This window comes from Ochotona curzoniae, unplaced genomic scaffold, assembly GCF_017591425.1.
Source record: "Ochotona curzoniae isolate NIBS_2020 unplaced genomic scaffold, NIBS_Ocur_1.0 scaffold_2587, whole genome shotgun sequence".
NCBI classification, from domain to species: domain Eukaryota; kingdom Metazoa; phylum Chordata; class Mammalia; order Lagomorpha; family Ochotonidae; genus Ochotona; species Ochotona curzoniae.
Window position 1 is genome coordinate 8714049 of NW_024467096.1, and position 22230 is coordinate 8736278.

At 40.3% G+C, this 22230-nt stretch overlaps 2 protein-coding genes across 2 annotated transcripts in view; one reads left to right on the top strand and one right to left on the bottom strand.

The window, feature by feature from the left end:
- The window catches only part of ATP13A5 (ATPase 13A5), a 106691-nt gene extending 103440 nt beyond the window's left edge, over nt 1-3251 (top strand). Inside the window, exons 29-30 of the mRNA XM_041002818.1 lie at nt 1287-1367; nt 2991-3251. Of these exons, the coding sequence (XP_040858752.1) occupies nt 1287-1367; nt 2991-3251 (342 nt within the window). The remainder of the gene's footprint in view (nt 1-1286; nt 1368-2990) is intronic.
- A 4039-nt stretch (nt 3252-7290) lies between these two features.
- On the bottom strand, nt 7291-21707 carry PLAAT1 (phospholipase A and acyltransferase 1). The gene is made up of 4 exons (XM_041003049.1): nt 21538-21707; nt 15591-15729; nt 12177-12442; nt 7291-7506 (listed from the first exon to the last, which is right to left on the bottom strand). Exons 2-4 carry the CDS (start codon nt 15727-15729, stop codon nt 7405-7407), a joined length of 507 nt encoding a protein of 168 aa, XP_040858983.1. The 5' UTR covers nt 21538-21707; the 3' UTR covers nt 7291-7404.
- Between the last annotated feature and the right edge of the window lie 523 nt (nt 21708-22230).

The window sequence follows — 22230 nt, forward strand, 5'->3', positions numbered from 1 at the left end:
TAGAACTGGGAAGGGCATAATAAGAAGGGCTTCTTCTTGTGGCTGTCTGAGAGATTTCATAGAAGAGCTACAGCTTGATCAATCTGGAACCAGATGGGTAGACCATATTTTGCTAAGGAAAAGGTAGGGATTTTCCCACCAGGAGAAAAGCTTAAGTGTACAGGGTTGAAAGTGCTATTCTTGCTTTGGAAATGCAGAACACAGTGTTGCAGAGACAAAGATCCAAAGCAAAGCTGTCTTCCTGGACGGGCCAGGAGATGGGCAAAAACTGAAACATTGTGCTGTGGAGTATGCAGGGTGCAAGGGAGGTGAGGATGAAGAAGGCCTGGTTGGAACAAGGCAGCCGGCAGTGCTTGGGCTGGATGTCAGACATCACGACATTAGAGGTTTTTCAGCAAGATACTTAAGACTGATTAGACAGTGGAAGAAGCACTGAGTGAGCATGAGAACGTGGAGAGCAATGCACTTAATGAAAACTCAAGCCATCCATTCTCTTCAGTGAATATTATAGGGCTCCAGAGTGCATTTGGCACTAGCATCACAAAGATGAGGAAGACAGTCACTGCTCACAAGCAGCTCATAATCCAAGAAGGCATCATCACATAGATGAGTAATTTTGAACCAAGCACCTTCTAGGGCAAGGGCTGAAAAAGAGCCCTCCCAGGTCAGAGTGATGGCAGGTCCTCCTCTAGGATCCAATCCCCCTTTTCCAAATAATGCTTCCACCCAATAGGCTATACTGTACAACCTGTAAAGGCCATGCCCTGCTTGGGAATAAGGGCAAACTTGGAAACAACTCAGATCAAGACATGGATGAGAATTTTAAGAAGAGATTAGACCCCTTGGAAAGGCTATGGATTCAGTCTTCCCAGGAATTCAGTCCCACACACCATCACCTATCCAAATTCTACTCAGTAGGACTAGATAGAGGGTTTTGCCATTTCCCTTTGGGAAGCATACAATCATGTGACCCTGTGACTCTCACACTTGTTAAATGAGTGCCTTTGTGGTCAGTGTGCACTCATTGGTCTCTGAAATGGAGTAAGGTTGAGCAGATGAGACTCCCCCGAAAGCATTAGATGTGAGGCTAAGTAATTTTTTTTTTTTAAATAATGCACCTAGTCTCAAGCAAATACACTTGTGCCTCTGTCCCCCAGCCAGAGATTTTACCCATCTGTCCATTTAATTAAAAAAAAAAGCAAAGAATTCCAAGCATATTTTGCTTTGCGTGATTTTTCAAAGTATACAGTCAATAAAATATAATGGTGGTGTTTGCTTTTCAACAGTTCATTCCGACCATAACTTCTTGGAGGGTTTTGATCTTGGTGGCAGCCCTTACCCAATTCTGTGTGGCTTTCTTTGTGGAGGTAAAGATGTTTCTGTATGTGTCTGGGGAGATAAGCAAAGCTTTGCATTCTGAACAATGTTCACTGTTTAGAAAATCATTTTGGTTCCCCCAAATAATAGTTAATAAGAGTTTTGTAAAAAGTACACATGTTCATTTGAGGGGGAAATTTCTTGGAGAATGAAAGTTCTGTTGAAGCTTATGTTGAATGCTTTGCTTCTGCATAGAAAGCAAAGCATCCATTTACACTCTACAAAAGCGCTGTATTGCTCTGTGTATTCTCATTCCCCTAAGGTTGATGAGAGCAGGTGACCTTCAACACTAAAATTCCATGAGGTCCTTTAGAATGTAGCAGTGTCTTCAGGAGGCGTCCCCAATGCAGAGACAAGGGAAGCCATTGCTCATTCTGGACAATCCACCTGCAAGGACTTCCCCTAATAGTTCCCGTCTGCTCAGTGTCACCACAGGACTTCACTCACTCACTCAAAATCTCAGGTGCTGTTTTTCATGGAGATCTGAAAAAACAAAGAAGTTTATGCAACAAAAGAAGTTCCCTTGAGGAAAGAGACCAAACTTTTTAAAAAGTATGTGTATGTATACACACATGTATGTTTTTATTATAAAAAGAGCTCAGATATTACAGTAGTATTAATACTTCAGGGTTATTTTGAAATTTGCCCTATATAAGTGATGTTGAACATCTTATTATTTGATTATTTGTTTCCAGTGCCTGCCTATTTCCCCATTTGAACTATGGTCTTTGTATTTGTTGATCTCTTTATTTGGTAGAGACAATAGGCCTTTGCCTTATAAGGTTAATTAAAAATACTATTGCAAAAAAATGAGCTATGAAGTTAAAAGACACATAAATAAATGCTAAATTTGCTCTACACTTTAATTCAGAAATTCTATTTCTGTGATTCCATTTTTAAAAATAACCTAAAGAAGCTAGAGAAAAAGTAAGATTTTCATTATAGAGTTAACTACAGTGGCTAAATATGACTTCCATACATATCTATTTATATGGAAGAAACACCACACAGACATAATGATTTGGAAAGCATAATTGTGTTTTCACTAAAGGAAAATGTTTTAGAAAGAATATCATTACCTAAAAATTGTTACTGACAGAAAGTCTGGCATAAGCATAGCAAAACACAAAATTTGATCAGTTCTGTTACTACTAATGGTAAAAATTTCTTCAGTGTATGAATAAAGAAAAAAGAGGACTCAGAAAACTGAAAACATAATTCTAGAGTTTTTCCAGTCATTCAACAACCCGTTACTTGGCGTCTTCTATGTAGCAGGTGGAAAGTAGCCAAACTAGTCCCTTTTTGTTTTATTGATTTTAAGTTCTTTATTATTGTTACCATTTCTAGTCAGGGAGTGAAATAATTTTTAGTGAGTCACTAAGACAGGATTTAACTGGAAATGCGTAGAAATGAAAGGCTGATAACTTTCAGTAGATTTCTACAAACTCAGGAACCCCTTTGTTTCTCCAGGGGAATAAGGGTTCCTTACAGCAGCAGTGTGGGACTGGGTGCAGCTCAGAGCAAGGCTTCAGGCAGCAGGCTGTCGGGGGAGCGGCGTGGCTGCAGGAGCAACTGTGTAATGGTTTCAATACTCTTCTCCCTTGATTTTCCAGGATGCTATCCTTCAAAATCATGAACTCTGGCTATTGATCAAGAAAAAATTTGGATTCCACTCCAACAGTCAGTATAGGATCTGGCAAAGAAATCTGGCAGAAGACTCTGCGTGGCCCCCCATAAACAGGACAGATTATTCAGGCGATGACAAAAATGGATTCTACATCAACAGGGGCTATGAAAGCCCTGAAGAGATCCCCCCAAAACAGCTGAAATTGGGCAACCTAACCACAGAACAACATCTTTGGACCAGATTGTAAAATCATAATTATTGTTGTATATGTTTAATAGTATCAGTTCTTTTCCCCAAAGCAAAAACTTCGCGTGGAGAGGTTGTTTTTCTTTCTCCATTGCAGCATTTCAAGTTCATTTCTCATTGTAATGAGGCTGACAGGAAAGGACCTTCAGTATACTACTGATTTTGACAGCACCTTTTACCATTGAGAAAGAGAAAAAAATGCTATTCCTAAATTACTATTTCCAACAAACTTTGTTCATATGCAGAACATTATCTTTTTTTAAAAGGATACATTTGAAAGTTTTATCAGTATAGTGTCACAAATTATTTACATTTGTAGTCATGTGTAAAAGATGTACATAACTTTTTCTAAGGCCACAAAAATTTTTTTTGGTCCCCTTTGTAAGGTTTTAGTAGGGAAATGAGAGTTAGCATCAATTTTAGTTATTCATCTTGATTCTTATTATAAGCCAGAGTTTTGTGAAGGCTGCAGGATTTTGTCAGAGACACGTAACCTTGATATGGCCATGGATAAGTCTAAATGAACTCCAACCAAGTGGTCTTTCCCCAGGCTCTGTTTTAGGGCTTGTAGGATAGAATGTTCAGGGGAGACCACAGACGTAACGAAATAAAACATTCAAATGTGCTTCTCACTTGCAGAAGCTTGACTCCTCTCCTTGCTCTTTATTATTGACACAGAGTTTGCAAGTTCCAACTCTGCAGGTTGGCTCAAAGTCAGCATGGCTCATCCTCAAAAACAAAGCACCCGGGCACAGGAGTCCTGATGTGAATACCTAGAGCATGACAACTCCCAGGCTTCCAAAGGAGCTTAATTCCTATTTCATCTTTTCATTATCCAAGCCATCCTATTAGAAACACTGTAAGGACAGGTATGTTATTTACAAATACATTCTGCACCCTATCACCTTTAATACCTGTGTCACAATCACAATGAGAAGAGATTTCTTCTGAGTGAATATTTTAAATTACCTTCTTGGCTTTCGTTGCAGTAATAAATCTAATTTTGCTAAGGATCTGGATCTTCAAAGACAATTGCTTAACCAATTATGTGTCAGTTTTGTGTCTAAGTCTGCAATAAATGCATTCAGTTCAGGAATTGACAATTCTGAAGTCATAAGGATTGATCAGCATTTGTAGCATTTTAGCAATACTTGATTTTAAATAGCATTATAGACTGTTGCACAAACCCACAATACAAAATCTTGTAAAAACAAATATTCCATGTTTATGTTCTCTTTGCTTTTTAACCTTTTATTGTGTTCACACATCTTTGGAGAGTGAGAAAGTTAAAAGAAAGCGAGAGATTTTTAGTTTATGATTAAGAAATATATGTCAACTTAAACATACAGTAACTAGCATTCCTTGAGCTGGCATTATTGTATTCAGTAATTTGGCTTGTAGAATAAAAAGACACACTGGATAACCTATGATATTTAGATAACATAAAAATATATTTAAGAAAAAAAGAAACCTACAAGAGCCTTTTCTTCCCGAGTTTTGCCAACAGTCTATCAGGCATCTAGTAGATGATCTTTATTTCACTTACCATTTTTTAATTAGATAATGTTAAAGCCCATTCTTGACTTTGTAAACAGTTTGTTTAGAGGAAGGTTAAAAATTCTTGTGGAAAAAAAGTCTGGGAAAAGATCTTCCTTATATGAGCGCGACCATATGTAGGGAAAGCAAACTGAACAATGTTAAGCTGCCTGGAGCCTAGAGGGCCACAGGTGCTGGGCACGGTGAAAGCTGCTACAATCTCCAACATCACTGCTGTGGAGTGGACTGAGAAACTTAATGGTGAATTTGTGACATTATCCAGCAAGCCAGTGTCATCTTCAGACACAGCGACATTCAGAGATCTCCAGAAATGTTTGAATTCAAGCCCCACATCTATTCCTCACCTACCGGTCAGGGTAGTGATTCTGCCACTCCCATGTCACATGAATCCTTTTCTGAAAACTCAGCACACTTTGGGAAAAGTGACCATTATACTACTGCCAGGCTCATCTCACTTTAGGTAATTCTATAGAATGGTTCTTTTTTTTGCCGACTGTTAACTTGGAAGCGGAGCAGGAAAGGACCCGAACTTGAAGTAATCATAAGGGGTCATTTTTTAGCTCCTGATCCCTGGTAAACACAGTCACATTTCCCCAAAAGAGGAACTCAGGACATGGGAGATATGGAGACAGAGTTGATGCCATAAAAAAAAAAGTGACAGGATCAGTGAAAATGCAGAAGTCACAGCTGGCCCTGCCTGCAGCACACAACCCTGCTCCATGCCTTAGCACCAGCCCTCCACATTTGCAGGTTTTTCCATGGTAGATTCACTCAGCAGCAGATAAAAAATTGGGGAGAAAATGAGGCCATATTGTTCATGTACAAATCCTTTTCTTGCTTTTAGTTCCTAAACAATACAGTATAATGACTACTGCATTTAAAAAAAGGATTCATATAAAAAGATTCATTATCTTTAGTTGAAAGGAGGAGTTAAAACAGAGAAGGAAGGAAAGATAGAGGGAGGGAGATCTTCCATCCACTGGTTCACTTTTCAAATAGCCACAGTGGCTGGGGCCAGATGGACCACTACGAAGGCAGGAACCAGAGATTTCTTGTAGATGTCCCATGAGTGCTAGGGCCCGAGCACTTAGGTTATGCTCTGCTGCTTTACCCTAGCACTAGCAGGGGACTGGAGCAGCCAGGATCCAAACAGGCATCCATGTGGTATGCTGGAACCACGGGCAGAAGCTTAACCTGCAATGCAATGTTACTGGCTCCAGTTTAATGACTATTTCATAGCGTTTACATTGAGTTAGACATCATAAGAAACCTAAAAGTGACTTAAACTATCAAGATGTGTGCATACTACATGCAACTGTTGGGCCATTTTATATAAAGGATTTGAACACATGCAGTTTTCATTATCTTTATTATTTTACTGAAATAGTTCCACATGTGCCAGGGGACAACTGTACTCATTCTTATCTCTACAATTCACTTCTAAATTATGTATTGCCTAGGATAAAATCTACATACATTTACGCTTGATCTTAGCCAAAAGGTTGAGAATAGATCCAAGTTTTATCGAATTTTCTATTCAGTTACTTTATCTATCATAGTTCCATTCCTTTCATTACTCCCTTTCCTAATACATATTTATTGCGAATTTTATGTTGTATCAAGCTTTGATGACGGTACAAAAAAATATGCCACTAACTGATAATATGGTTTGTGGCATGAAATTTGTTGTAATCCTAGATCTTTGAGATCTGCAATCTAAATCTATCCCAGCTCCCAAACTTCCACTGAAATCGTATTAAAAATGAGTTTACTTAATCTAACACATAAGATGAAAGAGTAGATTCATGCCACTCCTGACTTAGAGTAAAAGCTTTTATAAGATATTGTTTCCAATAGACCACGCTTTAAACCAATAGTTAACTATCTCTTGGCCAAGATAAAAGGTCAAAACTATAAAACACTTCTAACTGATTGGTCTTTGAGTCAGAATTTATGCAAATATTTTAAATATCCAAAGAGCAGAAACCAAAATTCTATGTAGGTACCAGCTTGCTTCAGCTTGCTGTAAGCTCTTGACAAGCACCAGGGATCTGAGGCTCTGGGAACAGAGCCTTTCCGCTTCTCACACCTCCACAGGTGCAGAGAGAAGGAACTGCACCTTCTAATGGTTTGTGAAAGAGAGTTCCTTAAATTGCCTCACAAAATGCTGAAATTTCTCAGTTTCTTTTCCAACAGGAAAAAGGAAGAATATAAACATGTATGTTGATCTTAACAATGTAGAGTTCTTCACATTTCTTTCTAATCTACACATAAACAGTTCTCCGCTTCTTTGGCAGAACAACCACCCTTAGCGAGAAGGAAAGCAGTATTTACAGTAGAAGACTAAATGTGATGTGATTTTGGTAAGGTCCTCAGCCGGCTTACTCAGAAGGCAGCTGCTTCTTGTTCAGCTGCCATGCAAATCTGTGATAGTCCAAGGGGGGGGGGGGGGGGAGGGAAGGGATGTCCTTGACTCAGTGATAAGGTAGTATCAGTAAGCGATTTATTAAAGGGCCTGGGATGCTAGTGATGATTTGAAAATAAGGTCTTAGTTTCTTTCTTATAAATTCCTTCAGTTTCAATACCTCTTCCGTCAATTAATAGTACTTTTGTCTTTGTCTCTTTGAAAACAAGCCCAGGAGGGAGAAGGCACCAACAGCAGCCGTCATAAACCCAATGGTACTTATTGCTCGGTTGGCCTATAAGAAAAGAAATAAACACATCTTACTCCCAAGAGTCTCAGTGTCCTCAATGTTTAGGCTTATTTCCCAACTACAAGACCTGTTTGTACAATGGATAAATGAGTTAATTAAACTTCCATGCAAGATCAAAATTCTGTATAAGGATGAAGAAATTAAATTATAATCACACCAAAGAGATAGACAAGTATACAAAGGTATACATTCACTATATCCTTATCAATCCAGAAGCTTGTGAACTCATTAGATGTAGGATTCCCATTAATGCTCACGTGCACTGGCAAAAGAGGTACCACTAACTCTATTTTGCAAAAATTTGAGAAGTATTCAACTGACTCTCTGGAGGTCATACCAGTGAGATATTTAGAGATAGACTGGATCTTTAGAAACCTGTTTTTTTTTTTTAATTAATTTTCTTTTTCCCACTGCATAGCTCCTATATCCTAAATATATGCTTTGGGTGGGTCTTTACTCAAATATATGCTTTGAGTGAGGTGTGTGTGTGTGTGTGTGTGTGTGTGTGAATCAACATGCATATCAGTGAAATAATTTGGGGTTGTGATCTGAGCTAAGTATCCATCAGCTCTTATATGGTAGATGTAATTTCCATTCTGACAAACAACTTTAAGAATAAAGTCAATATTGCTGTTAACTATTATGTCAAAAATTAATCTCTCATGTAGACAAAATAAAATAAACCACTCTCAAGCTCAATTGTCCATAAGGGAATTCAGACATTTATAGCTTTAAGGGTATTAATCAGCATCATGATGAGGGAATCTAATGAATATTCATTGGTTTCATGGCACTCAGCTAATACCGCCTTCCATCTCCATGGATTTGATGCAATTTTGTGACCCATAGGTCACATTCAGACTCTTCAGAATCATTAGGCATTATGGAAACAGCATTTATTCTGTGGGATTTAAAGATCAGGGCTTTTGAACAAAGCAAAAGATTTTCCCCAAATGTCTAGGGTGTCAGTTCACGAGCTGGGAGGCCTGACCAAGCACGAATAGCTCATGTTGTTTCCCAAAGATCCTGCCACCCACACACTAACACAACACAATGCCATCTCCCTAAATGTGACTTCCCAGTGGGGAAGAGGCAAGCAAGGCCAGGGCTATGGCCAGGGAACAGGTGTATAGCAGGAATATTCAGTGCTCTGTATATTTGCACCAGATACTTGCTACCATCCACTATTCTTCAGTCCTACAGACATGAGGACTGCAATGGTGACTCTTGCCTCTGTTGGACATCTCAAATGCCAGTAAAAAATAGTACTAGCAAAAGACCAGGATCTAAAACTGACAGCTTTGCTTGTAATTTTCATTGTATTTATTTGACTATTTCTTGTGTGTTTGTCTTAATTGTAATTTCAGAATTAATCACTGATCCAAATTATTTTCTAGGGGAGTATCAGAATTCATTGCAGCATAGAATCATCCACATAGCACATACGGAACCAAAAAAAAAAAAAAGGCAGGGGGATCCAGGATAAAATTCTAAGGAGGAGGGAGAGTCACTAATGAGCTTGATAAAAGCTTTTAAGTCAAGACCAACTCTAGCAAGTGTTGAGACACCAAGATCACACAATGCAGGGAAATGGAGCCAGTCAAAGGAATAATGAAAAGGTGCCACTGGTATTCTTAAGCAGAAGTGTCAACATACAGGAAGATATAGCTCTGTGAAAATGACACTATTATAGATACAAGTTTCTAAAGACAAAAGATGTTAGAGAAATCTCATCAACCTTAGAGGTGAGAGAACGGAAAAGGGAATCTAATTCAACATCAGAATTCATTGAGATCACAGGCCAAATTACAACTATCATAAACCCACTCTTGGAAATACTTGGAGTTTCCCAAATCCCAAATGGTCATTATTTTAAATCTCCTGATTGGAAAATGTCATGCATTTACACATAATGGATCTGATCTGTAAGATTCTAAGAACTTAGGATGTTTCTGCTGAAATAACAGACAGAGCATTTTTCTACTTCAAGACTTATTTATGATTGTGAGATCACTAAATCCAGTCTACACATAGTATTCATTATGGAGCTTCAATCCATGGGTCAAAACAAAGGTCTCATTCTGAGGACCTGCACGTGTCCCATGAAGCAGTAGCTGACTCTGAGGCAGGTGTGGCCAGATGTTAGCACAGTGGGCTCACAGATGACTACAAGGTTTACCAAAACACCCCCTTCCTAAAATGCTCAGGCGTTGATTCAGCCAGGCCCATTCAAAAGGGTGACCACCTTGGACAAAAGCACATGTGTCAATCACCTGCCTGGACTATTACAGTAAAAACTGCTTTTTGTTAGAAATTAGAAATTAGAAAAGATAAGCTACAGACTAAGGTAAAATGTTTGTAAAATATAAATCCGGTAAGATATTGTGATCTAAAATATACAAAGAATTCTCTAAACAGTTGGAAAATCAACAACCAAAGCTTAATAAGCCTGAAAGGGACTGGTACTGTAACAAAATGAGTTAAGCTGCCACCCCCTATGGTCCCTGATTTTAGTCCAAGCTACTCCACTTTCTTTTTTTTTTTAATATTTATCTTATTTTTATTGGAAGGCAGATATACAGAGAGGAGAGACAGAGAGGAAGATCTTCCATCCAATGATTCACTTCCCAAGTGAGCACAATGGCCGATGCTGATCCAAAGCGTGGATGCGGGGTCTCAAAGTCTTGGGCTGTCCTCGACTGCTTTCCCGGGCCACAAGCAGGGAGCTGGATGGGAAGCAGGGCCGCCGGGATTAGAACCGGTGCCCATATGGGTGCCCATATGGGTTCCCAGGCATGCAAGGCGAGGACCTTAACCACTGTGCCATCGCGCTGGGCCCCACTACTCCACTTTCTTTCATGCTCCCTAATACTTCACCTGGGAAAGCAGCAGCAGATGATCACCTAAGTGCCTGGGCTCCTGCCCCCATGTGGGAGATGCCGAGGAAGCCCCTGGCCTCAGACTGACCCAACACTGGCTGCTGCAGTCATTGGAGAAATGAAAGATTGCTCTCTCTCTAACTCTGCCAGCAAAAACCCTCAAGCAAATAAACAAATCTTTAAAAGACACTTCTAAAATTAGAAGAGGTAAAAAGATATCAGGAGACACTTCATCAAAACACACGAAAAGATGTTCAATATTATACATAGTTATGTAACTGCAAATTAAAACAGAAATACATCTATTAGAATTACAAAAATCCAAAATATTGATAACATCAAATACTAGTGAGGATAAGGAGCAACAGCAACTGTCATTCACTGCTTGTGTAAACACAAAATATAACAGCCATTTTGGAACACAGTTTCTCGTTTTCTCACATAATTATACATATATGCACATATGATTCAGTAATCATACTCCTTGAAATTTATCCAAAGGGGCTGAAAAATCTATGTTCACAAAACAATCCTGAGTAGCTATGTTAAGGCAACATTCTTCTTGATGGTCAATGATCAGAGAAGCCACGATGCCCTTTAGTAAGTGGATGGACAAATGGTGAGAGCTTGACACAAGGGATTTTTTTCCATATTGAAAAGAAGAAACTGCTAACCACGAAATTACACAGAGAAACTTGAAATGCAAAGTATGATGTGAAAGAAGTGAATTTAACTATTCACATTATGTGATTTCAAAGTACATGACATTTTGGAAAAGAAAAACTATGGAGAGAGCTCCAAATAATTAAGTGGCTCCCAGAAATCTGGGGAGAGAGAAGGATGAATTGTTGGAACCAAAGGAAATTTAGGGCAGGAAAACTGTGTTAGGACGCTTCCATGGTCAACACATGCCACTCTAAATGTGCAAGCTCTCAGAATGTCTCCACGGTGAACCCTAACTAAACCATGGACTTCGGTTGATGATAATCTGTCAGTGCTGCTTCACCATTTTTAACAAATAGATGGTACTACTGGAGGCAATTTCTACTATTTGTTGAGGAGTGTGTGTGTGTAAGCGCACACGTGTGTTTCTTGAACCTAAGTATGAAAGGTATAAAGATGTGGATTATCACTGCAAGGAAACAGAAAACACTTGCAAATCCAGCCAGACACATTATCAGTTGGCGTCCATCTAGCAAGAGAAGTGAATCTCAAAATAACAATTTGTGTTACTGGCAAATGAGTTTCCACTCAAAAAAGTCAACACATTTTCAATGTACAAAGGTACTCCAAAAAGTCTGGGGAGAATAGATTAAAAGATTAACAGATAAGTCTGTTTCAGTACAAAAATACTGCAATATATGCACAATTTTTTCCTATTATACATTTTCCATGAAACTTGCGAAGACGTCTTCTATGCATATATCTTAACAATCTTTACACCAAAATAAACATATCCTTTAATTCCATTTTCTCACCTAATTTAAATTTGTTTTATGGTGTGGTAACATGAAAAATAATAGCAGGGTTAAAGACAGCAAGACTAAAATAACCTCTGGTGTTGATTCCACTTCGAGATCCTTCCAGCTTAAAATTCATGATATTCAAATTCAGGTCTCTATTGATCATGAATTTCCTGCATGATTGTGGCCAAAGTGTATTCCTTCTCCTAACTTCAGTGTTTTTAGATTTTCTTGTTGTTTTTCATCTTGCTTGGGAACCTTTTCATACCTAATAACAGCTTTTTTTTTTCTTTTTCTCCCAAAGAAAACTCACCTGTTCAGAAACTCCTTCTCCATAGCGAAGCAAAGTTACAAAATGCTCGCAGTTATTGACAAGCAAGTCATAAGCCACTTCCTGTCCGATAACAAACTCTGACCGTTTCATGACTTCATCCACTGGGAGAGGGGAGTATGTCTCATCATATTTGTTGTTTATTCGGTAGGTGTCATTTCCCACCACATCCTTCAACAGCTGCATCTTCACCAGGGCCTTTGTGCTGAACATAGACTTGGCACTTGAATACGACGCAGGAATGCCATCTGCAAGATGGATTCTGGTTAACAGGGTGTAATGAACCAGTCAGTTCTCTGTGTGCTAATACCCTCTAAACACTTGGAAAAAATCTTGGATATTTAGATCCAGCTCTGATTAATGCAGCATCAAAACCAAACAGATTTATTCTTACCAGCCTTAATCTACAGGTTATCCACAACACTTCTTGTGAGAGAAATGGGTTCCCAATCAGTTGGCATTCATACAGGTCCCTAAAGTACTACAAATGGGATTATTGCTCATTTTTCTAGAAAACACTGTCTCAACTTTTCAGCCCTTCCAAGTTAATATTCTGGTGCTTAGCAGCAGTGCATTATGATTTGCAGGCTTGTTTAGCATCTATGCTACACTCCCCACCTTTACCTTGACACCCATACACTTTCAATTTGCCTCAACTGGGTACCCAATGTCTGGTTCTGAAGCCTTCAAGCTGATAGTCAGCTGAGTTCAGGCTAATGTCCTTCTTTTTAAGTCCTAAGTCTGGAGCTAACCTGCTCAGCACCGCTCACCAGATGTGGTCCTGCGCTTATCCAATCCACCTGTAAAATGCTCTGTGCTCTGCCACTAAACCTCAGCTGCCAGAAACCCAAGTACGCTGGCCTGCCACAACCAGCACCTGAGGATGGACAGGTAATTCGTCAGTTAACAGGTCTAATGCCAGAACTGGGACGCTCTTTCAGGGCCTAAGACTGCCATACTCTGGTATACCTAATAGGCAGAGTTCATAATGTTCCCTTTTCATATTTTTATTCTTTATGAAGATTTATTATTTGAAGGGCAGAGTTATAGAGCAGGAGAGAGACAGAAAGAGAGATTATTCTTCCATCAGCTGTTTTTCTCTCCCCAAATGGTTGCAACATCCAGAGAAGGGTTGATCCGAAGCCAGGCGCTTCTTTTGAGTCACCCACATCGGTGCAGGGCTCAAGCCCTTGGGTGACCTTCAGCTGCTTCCCCAGGTGCATCAGAAGTGGGACAGCTTGGATCCAAGCCAGCACTCATCGGGGATGCTTGCACTGCGGGCATAGGTTTAAGCTATTATCCACAGTGCCAGCTCAAAAACATTTCCTTTCTGGTGATCAAAAGCAAACTTTTTTTTCTATTTCCATTTTCCTATTCCCTTGCTCATCTTAGTAGTATTTCCAGTTAATATGTTTAACATTTAGAATCTCTCATGTTACAAGTCCTTGGGACAAATAACAGAGTACCACAGAAAAGGGCATTGGAAAATGGATTTCAGAAATAAGTTTATTTTGGTGCAAAATAATTTTGAAAGCCATGCATCATTTCTTTCTTTCCTTGACTTCTTTCTGAAACACCTTTATATATTCTAATTACTTAACTTTTTTCTTCTTTTTCTTCTTCTCCACTTTTTTTTTTTTACTAGTTCAATGCCAAAATGAGGAGAAGGATGTTTGCAGAAGTAAAGTGGCTTGGAAAACTCTGCCATCGTTAATAATAGAAGCAAAAACTGAATTTCTTTTTACAAGGTCACACTCAACATTTGGATTTTAAGACCTAAAATTAAGGGGCTGGATTAAGGGGAGAGTGTGTGAAGTTGCATCTAGATAGTGTTCAAATCCCTAGATGCAGGTACCACTGGGATCAGCACCACCTCTACTCTTTCTATATTTTCCATCCATGAAGCAATGTGCTCAGCACTTCATTTAAGCTAATTCTAACTGTGTTTCTGTTACAAGACACTAAACAATCCTGCAAAAGGCAGACTCCTAATATTCTGTGGTGAAATCAGAATTTAGCTATTTCTTTACTGAGCATTAGTCATTGTCTATTTTCAAAACCATTAGAAATGAAACAGACGAGAACATCATTAGATAGAAATATTTCCCCAGGACAAGATTCTAGTACAACTACATGTCTTCTTTTGAAGACGTAGCACATATTACCAAATTATTTTTGTGGACAACTGTATCCTGTAATATTTCCATCAATAAGATCTTCATACTCCTTTCAATCTATCCTTGACAACATGAACTGACACATTTTAGACTTTGCTAACGAGACACTTTTACTTTACGATTTCTAGGTGACTAGAGCACTGAAAGTGTGTGTGTGTGTGTGTGTGTGTGTGTGTGTGTTTGTTAGTCTTTGCTTTGCTTCCTTTATAAACTGTTCATAACTTTTTACCCATTTATTGGTGGGGATTTTAGCAGTTGCTGTCCCCTTCGCCTGGGTTACTCTGAGTAGTTTCTTCATCTTTTTTTAAATATATAGTTTTCCTCAACTATCACTTTCTTAATAAAATGTCCTTACCAATTTTCATTTATAACCGCACCCCCCACATACTGCACCACCTCTTCCTCAGCTTTTGTCATCCCAGCTCAATGATTAATTTTTCCACACTACTCATCTGCACTCTAATATTTAGTCTGCAGTTTGCTCACAGTCTTTTTTCTGTCCTGATATGTGAGCTTCATCATGCAAGGAAGTGTCGATGTATCCCTGTACCTATAAGTGCATTCAGCACCTACTAAATCATCTATAAAAAATTATGGGGGCCTGGAGCAGTGGCCTAGTGGCTGAAGTCCTTGCCTTGAATGCGCTAGGATCCCATATGGGCACAGATTCTAATCTCGGCAGCCCAGCTTCCCATCTAGCTCCCTGCTTGTAGCTTGGGAAAGCAGAAGAGGATGGCCCAAAGCCTTGGGACCCTGGACCTGCGTGGGAGACCCAGAAGAGCTCTTGACTTCAAATTGGCTCAGCTCCGTCCATTGCAGTCACTTGGGGAGTGATCTTCCTCTATGTCTCTCTTCCTCTCTTTATATATCTGACTTTGCAATAAAAATAAGTCAATCTAAAAGAAAGAGTTATAGAATGACCTGAAATCATTGATTTTACATAATGACTTTGAATACAATCATTTTTGTGCAAATGTTGTCCTCAGCTGGTTATTTACTATTTAATCAGGATATTTTCCATTCCAAAGTTTTTTTTTAAATATTTAAGTTATTGATCTTTGGTCTTTGCAGTGTTTTTTTTTTTAATTAAACCTAGATGTAATGGATGTACCTATTTTCTACATTCTATATCTGTTTCCTATTGTCTTATAACTTTATTTGTGACTTTTACTCCAAGAAAACTAAAAAGCTTCCAGAAACCACTGGAAAGAAATCTTACCAGTAGGTGCTATGTTGATAACATAACCATCACCTAAGTACAGGGCCCAGTGCTGATAGCCGGGACGGAACACTTCAATCAAGTCCCCTGGGTGGGGATTCCCAGGGTAGGTTAAACTGAAGCAATCATGGAATGCCATCTGCAATGACAGACACAAAGAAGTTTTAGCAAATACACCATACCCAAAGAGAATCAGGTTACGGCTTCCACAAAAGCAGAGTGTCAGACCCTACCTTTTGTTCGAATGAATTTCATGGTAAAGTACATGTGCACTTGTAGACAAATGCAATGAGAACTGATTTACCATTGCTTAATTTCTAACAGTTATGCTTCTCTTCCTGATCAGCTTCAGTGGAACAAATATTTTCTCATTCTTTCTTGGCAAGTTTAACTTTCCTGACACAAAATTCTTAATGTCCTAAATATAACGTATATTCTATTCAGAATGAAAAGGGGGAAATAAATGAAAATATTATCTCTATTTGTTTTACTAGGCAAATGCTCAGTTCATTACTATGGTAAAAAAAAAATAAAGTGTCTTCTTGAATGTAGCCTGAGAAAGTGAGGAAACAGAAGTAGATCAGAAATCTTTCAGCCTTTCATTTGGCAACAAAGAAAAATCAAATAGCCAAGGCATGTATGGCTGTTGACTTTCTTTGATATTAGAACTCTGCAAAGAAAGGTCCTTGAAGCAGAAATACATTCAAGGTTTGGATAGATGCCCAACTCAAAATTCAGATGTAATGCAAGACATAGAATATTTCTTCCCTGTTCAGAACAGTGCTGTAGATTGGAGCATGTCTAGGCACTCTGGTTTGTACCTACCAGTGAGTAGAGCATGTCCTGTATCATATTAGCAATCGCAGATGTCACCAGAGATGCCTACTGCCCAACACACTGTCTAACTCCTCACTTAGTGACTTAAGAAACCATGTGACACGATCGAGAGTAGGAAGAGGACAAGACCACTTGAAATGTTCATCACATTGAAGAACAAGCCTGAAAATTCTGAGTTTGATGAGGGTCCCTTTCTCCCATCTCCATTAAGTCCAATACCTATGTGAAAAAACATCTAGATCTCTGACCATTGATTTTGATGAAGGTTACATTTTCTTCTTATGATATAAATGCAGAAAAACTCAGCAACAGGAAATCCAGTGCATCTATGAACAAGTGTAGCGAGACCTAATGCTCTATTGATGTTGAATCTCTAATTGACAACAGAGTGTTCCTCCTCGTCTCACTCAACCACAGACTTTAATGCTCATCTACAAAATAATTCTGAGTGCCAGAAAAGGAAACATCCAAATCATTTAAATTATAATTATAATAGCTCAGGCTAAAAGCTTGGGATAGAGACTACAGTTTTTCTGGCACTCTATGCGTTCTTTTTTCTTTTTTTTTTCTGCATTCAATATTGGAAGGGTGCTTTCCCAAGTATTTGGATGCAATCTGTTGAAACATCAATCATCACACTGTCACAGAAATGTGGCCAAATGCAAGCTGTCCATCTGTTGAAAAATAACTACTAAAACAACTCTTATGGAAAGTATCAAATCTAACCACCCTCTCATATATGTCTGAGTCTCATTAATATGACAACTGACAATTGAGGCCCATGGGTGCTAAAAGGAAAAATAGATACACACTATGATAGAAACAAACATATTCCCCAAGAGGAGGAGGCAGCCAGCTCACATCATTGCTGGCTGGAGTTCCAAAATGAAGCCAAGTTTATCTTGAGATCCATCACTTATACAGGGAGCATGTTGTGGTATAACTTTTTTTTTTTCTAATACACTAATTTAACTGAAAAACATTTGCATAAAAGTTTGAGCTCATCATTTTATTATCCCATTTTACAGATTAAAGGCTATGATAGCAAATGCCAGCTTTTAGAAAACACCCACTGAAACCATTGTATTAGAAAATACACAGGAACAATAGCAACCCTAAGGTGTTAAGGATGAGAAACCTTCTTCACTCTTCTACTTAATACTTGCTAGTTCTGTACATTTGAAAGGATCACTCACAGGATCTCAATTTCCTCATTACGAAGACAAGCCACAGGGCTGACCTGATCATCTCACAAAGCTTCGGCAAGAAAAACTTCTTGAACTGACTCAAAGCTGTTTCAAATGCTCTGTGAGCTAATGAGAGCCAGATGGATGACAAGAAGGAGGTGGCCCTTGGTCAAAAATGTGGTTGGGTTATGCCTCTTCTGTGATTTTTGTTCCTAATCCTCTCTTACAGTTAGGATAATTTGGACACTGGTGATTCTGCCACAAAATCTTACAGATGTTTAACACATTTTTTCAGTTTCTGACATACACTTTGTAAATCGATTTATGATGCAGAAGTAAATTGATTTCATAAAGATTGTTATATTCATAAAAAAGAGATGACAGGGCAGCAAGGAACACAATTTATATGAGTAAGACCTCAAAAAGAATAAGGGAAGAATGGGGAATTGTGGTGTGGCACATTCAAACCACCCTTAGTGACACCAGCATCTCAAATTGGAGGCTGGTTCAAGACCCAGCTGCTCAATTTCTGATCCAGTTCCCTGTGAACGGGCCTGGAAAAGCAGCTTCTGTTCTTGGGCCCCTGCCATCCACGTGGGAATCCTAGTTGCAACTGGAGGCTCTTGGCTTTGGCCTTGCTCACTCTGCAGGACCATGGAGACCTTCCGGAAAGTGAATCATGAACCAGCAGATGTAAAATCTATCACTGTCTCTCCATTTCTCTCTCATTGTCACTTTGTTTTACAAGTGTGCGCGCGCGCGCGTGTGTGTGTCTGTGTGTGTATAAACTAAGTGAAGAGCCTATAGACAGACAATTGGTGGAATGCAGTCACTGAACAATAAGAATCACAGTGATTTACTGCTGGGTGGGTATTTTAAGTATCAACCAAGCCAATGCTTCCCTATTTTTTTCAGCAGAGGAGAAAAAAATAAAACTACATAAAACTACATAAAAGACAGACTCATAATAGTGTAGAGAGCAATGCTGCCCTGGATGGAACCAGGGAGGTTATGAGAACTCCTCCTGGCTTCTGCTGCTGCTGCTGAGGCTCCCGGGATCCCTGCACTTCCAGGAAGGTAGCTTGAATGAAACTCACAGAGTCCCAGTTCACCTCCATCATTTTTAAGACAAAGGAAACAAAAAAATCAGAGATTTTGACTGGCTCAAATTATCTGCTATCTAAAGATTTTCAGCAATTGGTGTTTGGGAAACAAACACAAGCTTTGCATCTAAATTTCATTTATATCTTCTACTTTATGCAGGCATTATTTCAAAACCGATCACAGACTAAACACAAATTGTAACATAGGAAAAAATCCCCACAATCTAGGGCAGACAAAATTTGTAACAAGTTTCTGAAAGTACGAAGCATATAGAACGAAAAATGGAGATCCTCAAAATTAAACATGTTTGTACTGCAAACGATGGTCCTGTTAGGCAGATGAAAAGATAAACTCCACGTGCAAGCCGCACTGCTACGTAAGAACAGTTGAACTTACTAACAAGCTCTCAAAATGCAACAGTGATAAACATCAGAAAAGCACCATTAGGACATGGGCAAAGACTCACTTTTCCAAAGAAACAGGCATACAAGATCCCCAGGGCCAATGGCATTAGCCACTAGGGGAATGCTAATGACAACACCAATGAGATCACTACACCCCTATCAAATATCTAAAAGAAAAAAACAGCAGCGATGCCAACTGCTGCCAACCATGAGAAGCAAACAAGTCACTCATTCACTAGTGGTGGAAAAATATTGTGATTTAGTCACTCTCGGTAATTTCCAAAATGCATCTTGTAAGTAATATACACTCCAATAACTGCACTCCTAAGCATACATCCCAGAGAACAACAAAAATACAGACTTCACCCACCCAAAAACAGCTTACAAGAATGTTTACAGCAAGTTTTTTTGAAATGGTCCACAAATGGAAACCACCTGGATGGACTTCATAGGTACATGGTTAAAAACACCTGTGGTGTAAGCCTACCATGTTCTACTACTGAGGAATAAACAGGAACAGGCTGTCAATACATGCAAAAGTTGAATGAATCTCCATAGCTTAACACCAACTGGAAAAAAGAAAGAAAAAAAATGCCAATTGCAGGAAATTGTTGAAGTGACGAAATTAGAGAAATAGGAACAGGGGTTGCCAGAGGTGAAGAAACCAGTTTGAAGAGGTGGGTATGGCTTTCAGAGAGAAACAGGACAGACTCAAGGGGTGGCAGAATATTCTCTCAGACTGCTCAAAATTATAAGCTGCTAACTGGGGTCACTGATGAGGAAGCTGACCTAAGCCACAGAGGTAGCGACAAAACTGGAATTCAATTTTATGTTTATCTGATTACTCTAGATTGACTGTTCTTTTTTTTATAACACTGTTCAACATCAGTATTCAAAGGAATTTCTAATAAATAGCATTTTTTTGGTTCTCCTACTTCTCAAATGCCAATTCGACAAACAAGTTGCAAAAACAAACATGCCAATGCAGAACCAGAGATTGACGGAAAGTCTTGTTTTGCTGGGGAATGCCTGCCTGTATCTTGCCTGGGGTGGGGTGGGGGGGGTGTCAGGTGGGATTAGAAGCAAGTACAAAGTGCCTAGAATTAAACCCTGGGCAGCTGATTGCACTCTGTCTGCCTGTGTGATTTGATTTCCTTGAATGACATCCACCAAAGATGACATGGTCAATTAAACTACACTTAGTCTTCTCCACAACCTGTGTATCCTGCATGTAAAAAAAATGGTTTTAACAGCTCATCTGCACAGAATCATAAGCACAGGTTATAGCAAAGGATGGGATAAGGATCTGCGTATGAGAAAGTTCCTGATTTAGATGCTGTATTTAAAGCTTTGCAATTGTCCCTGGAGGCACATCAGAGGAAATAAACAGTGAGGGACAGTTTGATTAACTGCTGTTCAGGTCCAAGCAGCCACCAGTGCCCCAAGAAACCAGGAGCACGTTTCTTTGCCCCTGGAAACATGGTTCCAGTTCGTGACAGGCTACCCCTGGTCCAGATCTTCCACTCTGGACTCTGCCAGTCCAGCTGCAGCTTTCACCCAGAATCCTGCTGCAGGACAATGTCTCCAGAATACCCTGGACATTCAGTAGTTCTCAGACCCTTGGCGCTGCACAGGTCCCGGGGCCATGATCTCACTCTACATTAGAGGGTCTCCTTTTCCGTCGTGTCTGCCCTCCTCAGCCACAACGCTGTTTACTGTGCTTGACATCCTCCCCACCTTGCCTCCACTGTAGACTTGGACTCTTCAGTCACCCCTATATGCCAGGGAAAGCAAACTAGTCGTTTTCCACACTCACCTGTAGTTTTCTTTTTTCTCTCTAGCACTGGATCTTTAACCAGAAGTGCCCATTTCCAACTGTCTCAAAACAACCCACTCTTAGATCTGGGTCAGATGCCACCTCCTCCCCTAGGTCACCCAGCATCTCCCCCCTGCACATTCGGCCCCAACAGTACATCCCACCGCCCCCACCCTCCCAGATGGGATGGCTGCTTCAGGTTTCTCTCCAGGAATTGAGTTTCTAGCAGAGAGCTTGGCACAAGTGACTGAGCAAACAGTTAATAATGGATGGGAAATGGGTAACTTGAGCCTATTGAGGATATGAGTGGTTGTGTTTTTCCAGCCCAGGAGTCATATTAAAGTCCTAAATGCCACAACACTATCACCATCCCACTTCCAAAGGCTGGTCTAATAATAATTGCTCACGTTATTATTCATAGTTCCTTCAGTGGGAGCAGCTGTTCTGCCTCTTTCCAACTCTGTGACTTGAGGAAGGCTGTCTCCTCCCCTAGGGCCTTAGCCCCCTCGTTTATCAAGCAGGAGTGCTTTCCTACCCCCCCCCCTTGGGTACAGGGTACCAACCCTGAAGTCTGACCTCCCTCCATAAGCCCCACACACCTCACTCTTCAGCCCCGCGTGTCTTTGGGGGCTCCCCGGCCTCGCAGCTGGGGAGCTTTCTGCTGCTAGGGGCCCTGGGGTTCCTCCATCCGCAGCCCGGAGAGGCAGATCCCAGCTCAGGATTGGCCTGCAGCACCAACGCCAGCAACACAGAGTGTCCTGGCACCAGTGCGCCCGGATTGCAGCTGGGACGCCCTTGCCGCCGCCGCTGCAGCAGCGCAAGCCCCAGGCTCCTGGCCAGCTGGCCGCCCCAGACGTTCCCCTGAAGTGTCCGCACGCCTCTTAAGAGCGCAGCACTGAGCGAGCCCTCCGCGCGCGCAAACAGAAGAAACTGCCCACTGACCCAACGGTCAAAGACAGCATAGTGTGGGTCTCCACGTTCACCCCGCTGCCAGGCACTGGGGCGTGCTGGCAGCGAGCTTCCAAGAAAGCAAGTGCTGTGGTTATGATGAACGGTATTGCTGGGCTCAGAAAAGCTGAGAGCCGCACCTCAGGCACATCCACTGCCTCATCTTCTGCAAGCGCTCAGGCCAATGCCTCTGGGGCCGAAGAGATCTGGTGTCCTAAGCAGAGTGGTCACACTTGTGAGCCTACTGGGACATTGAGGTACACACATAAGACTCGTTGAATTTGAACCCCTCTCTGTCACCTTCTCTCCTACCCCCGGCAAAAAGTCCATCTAAGAGTGGGGAT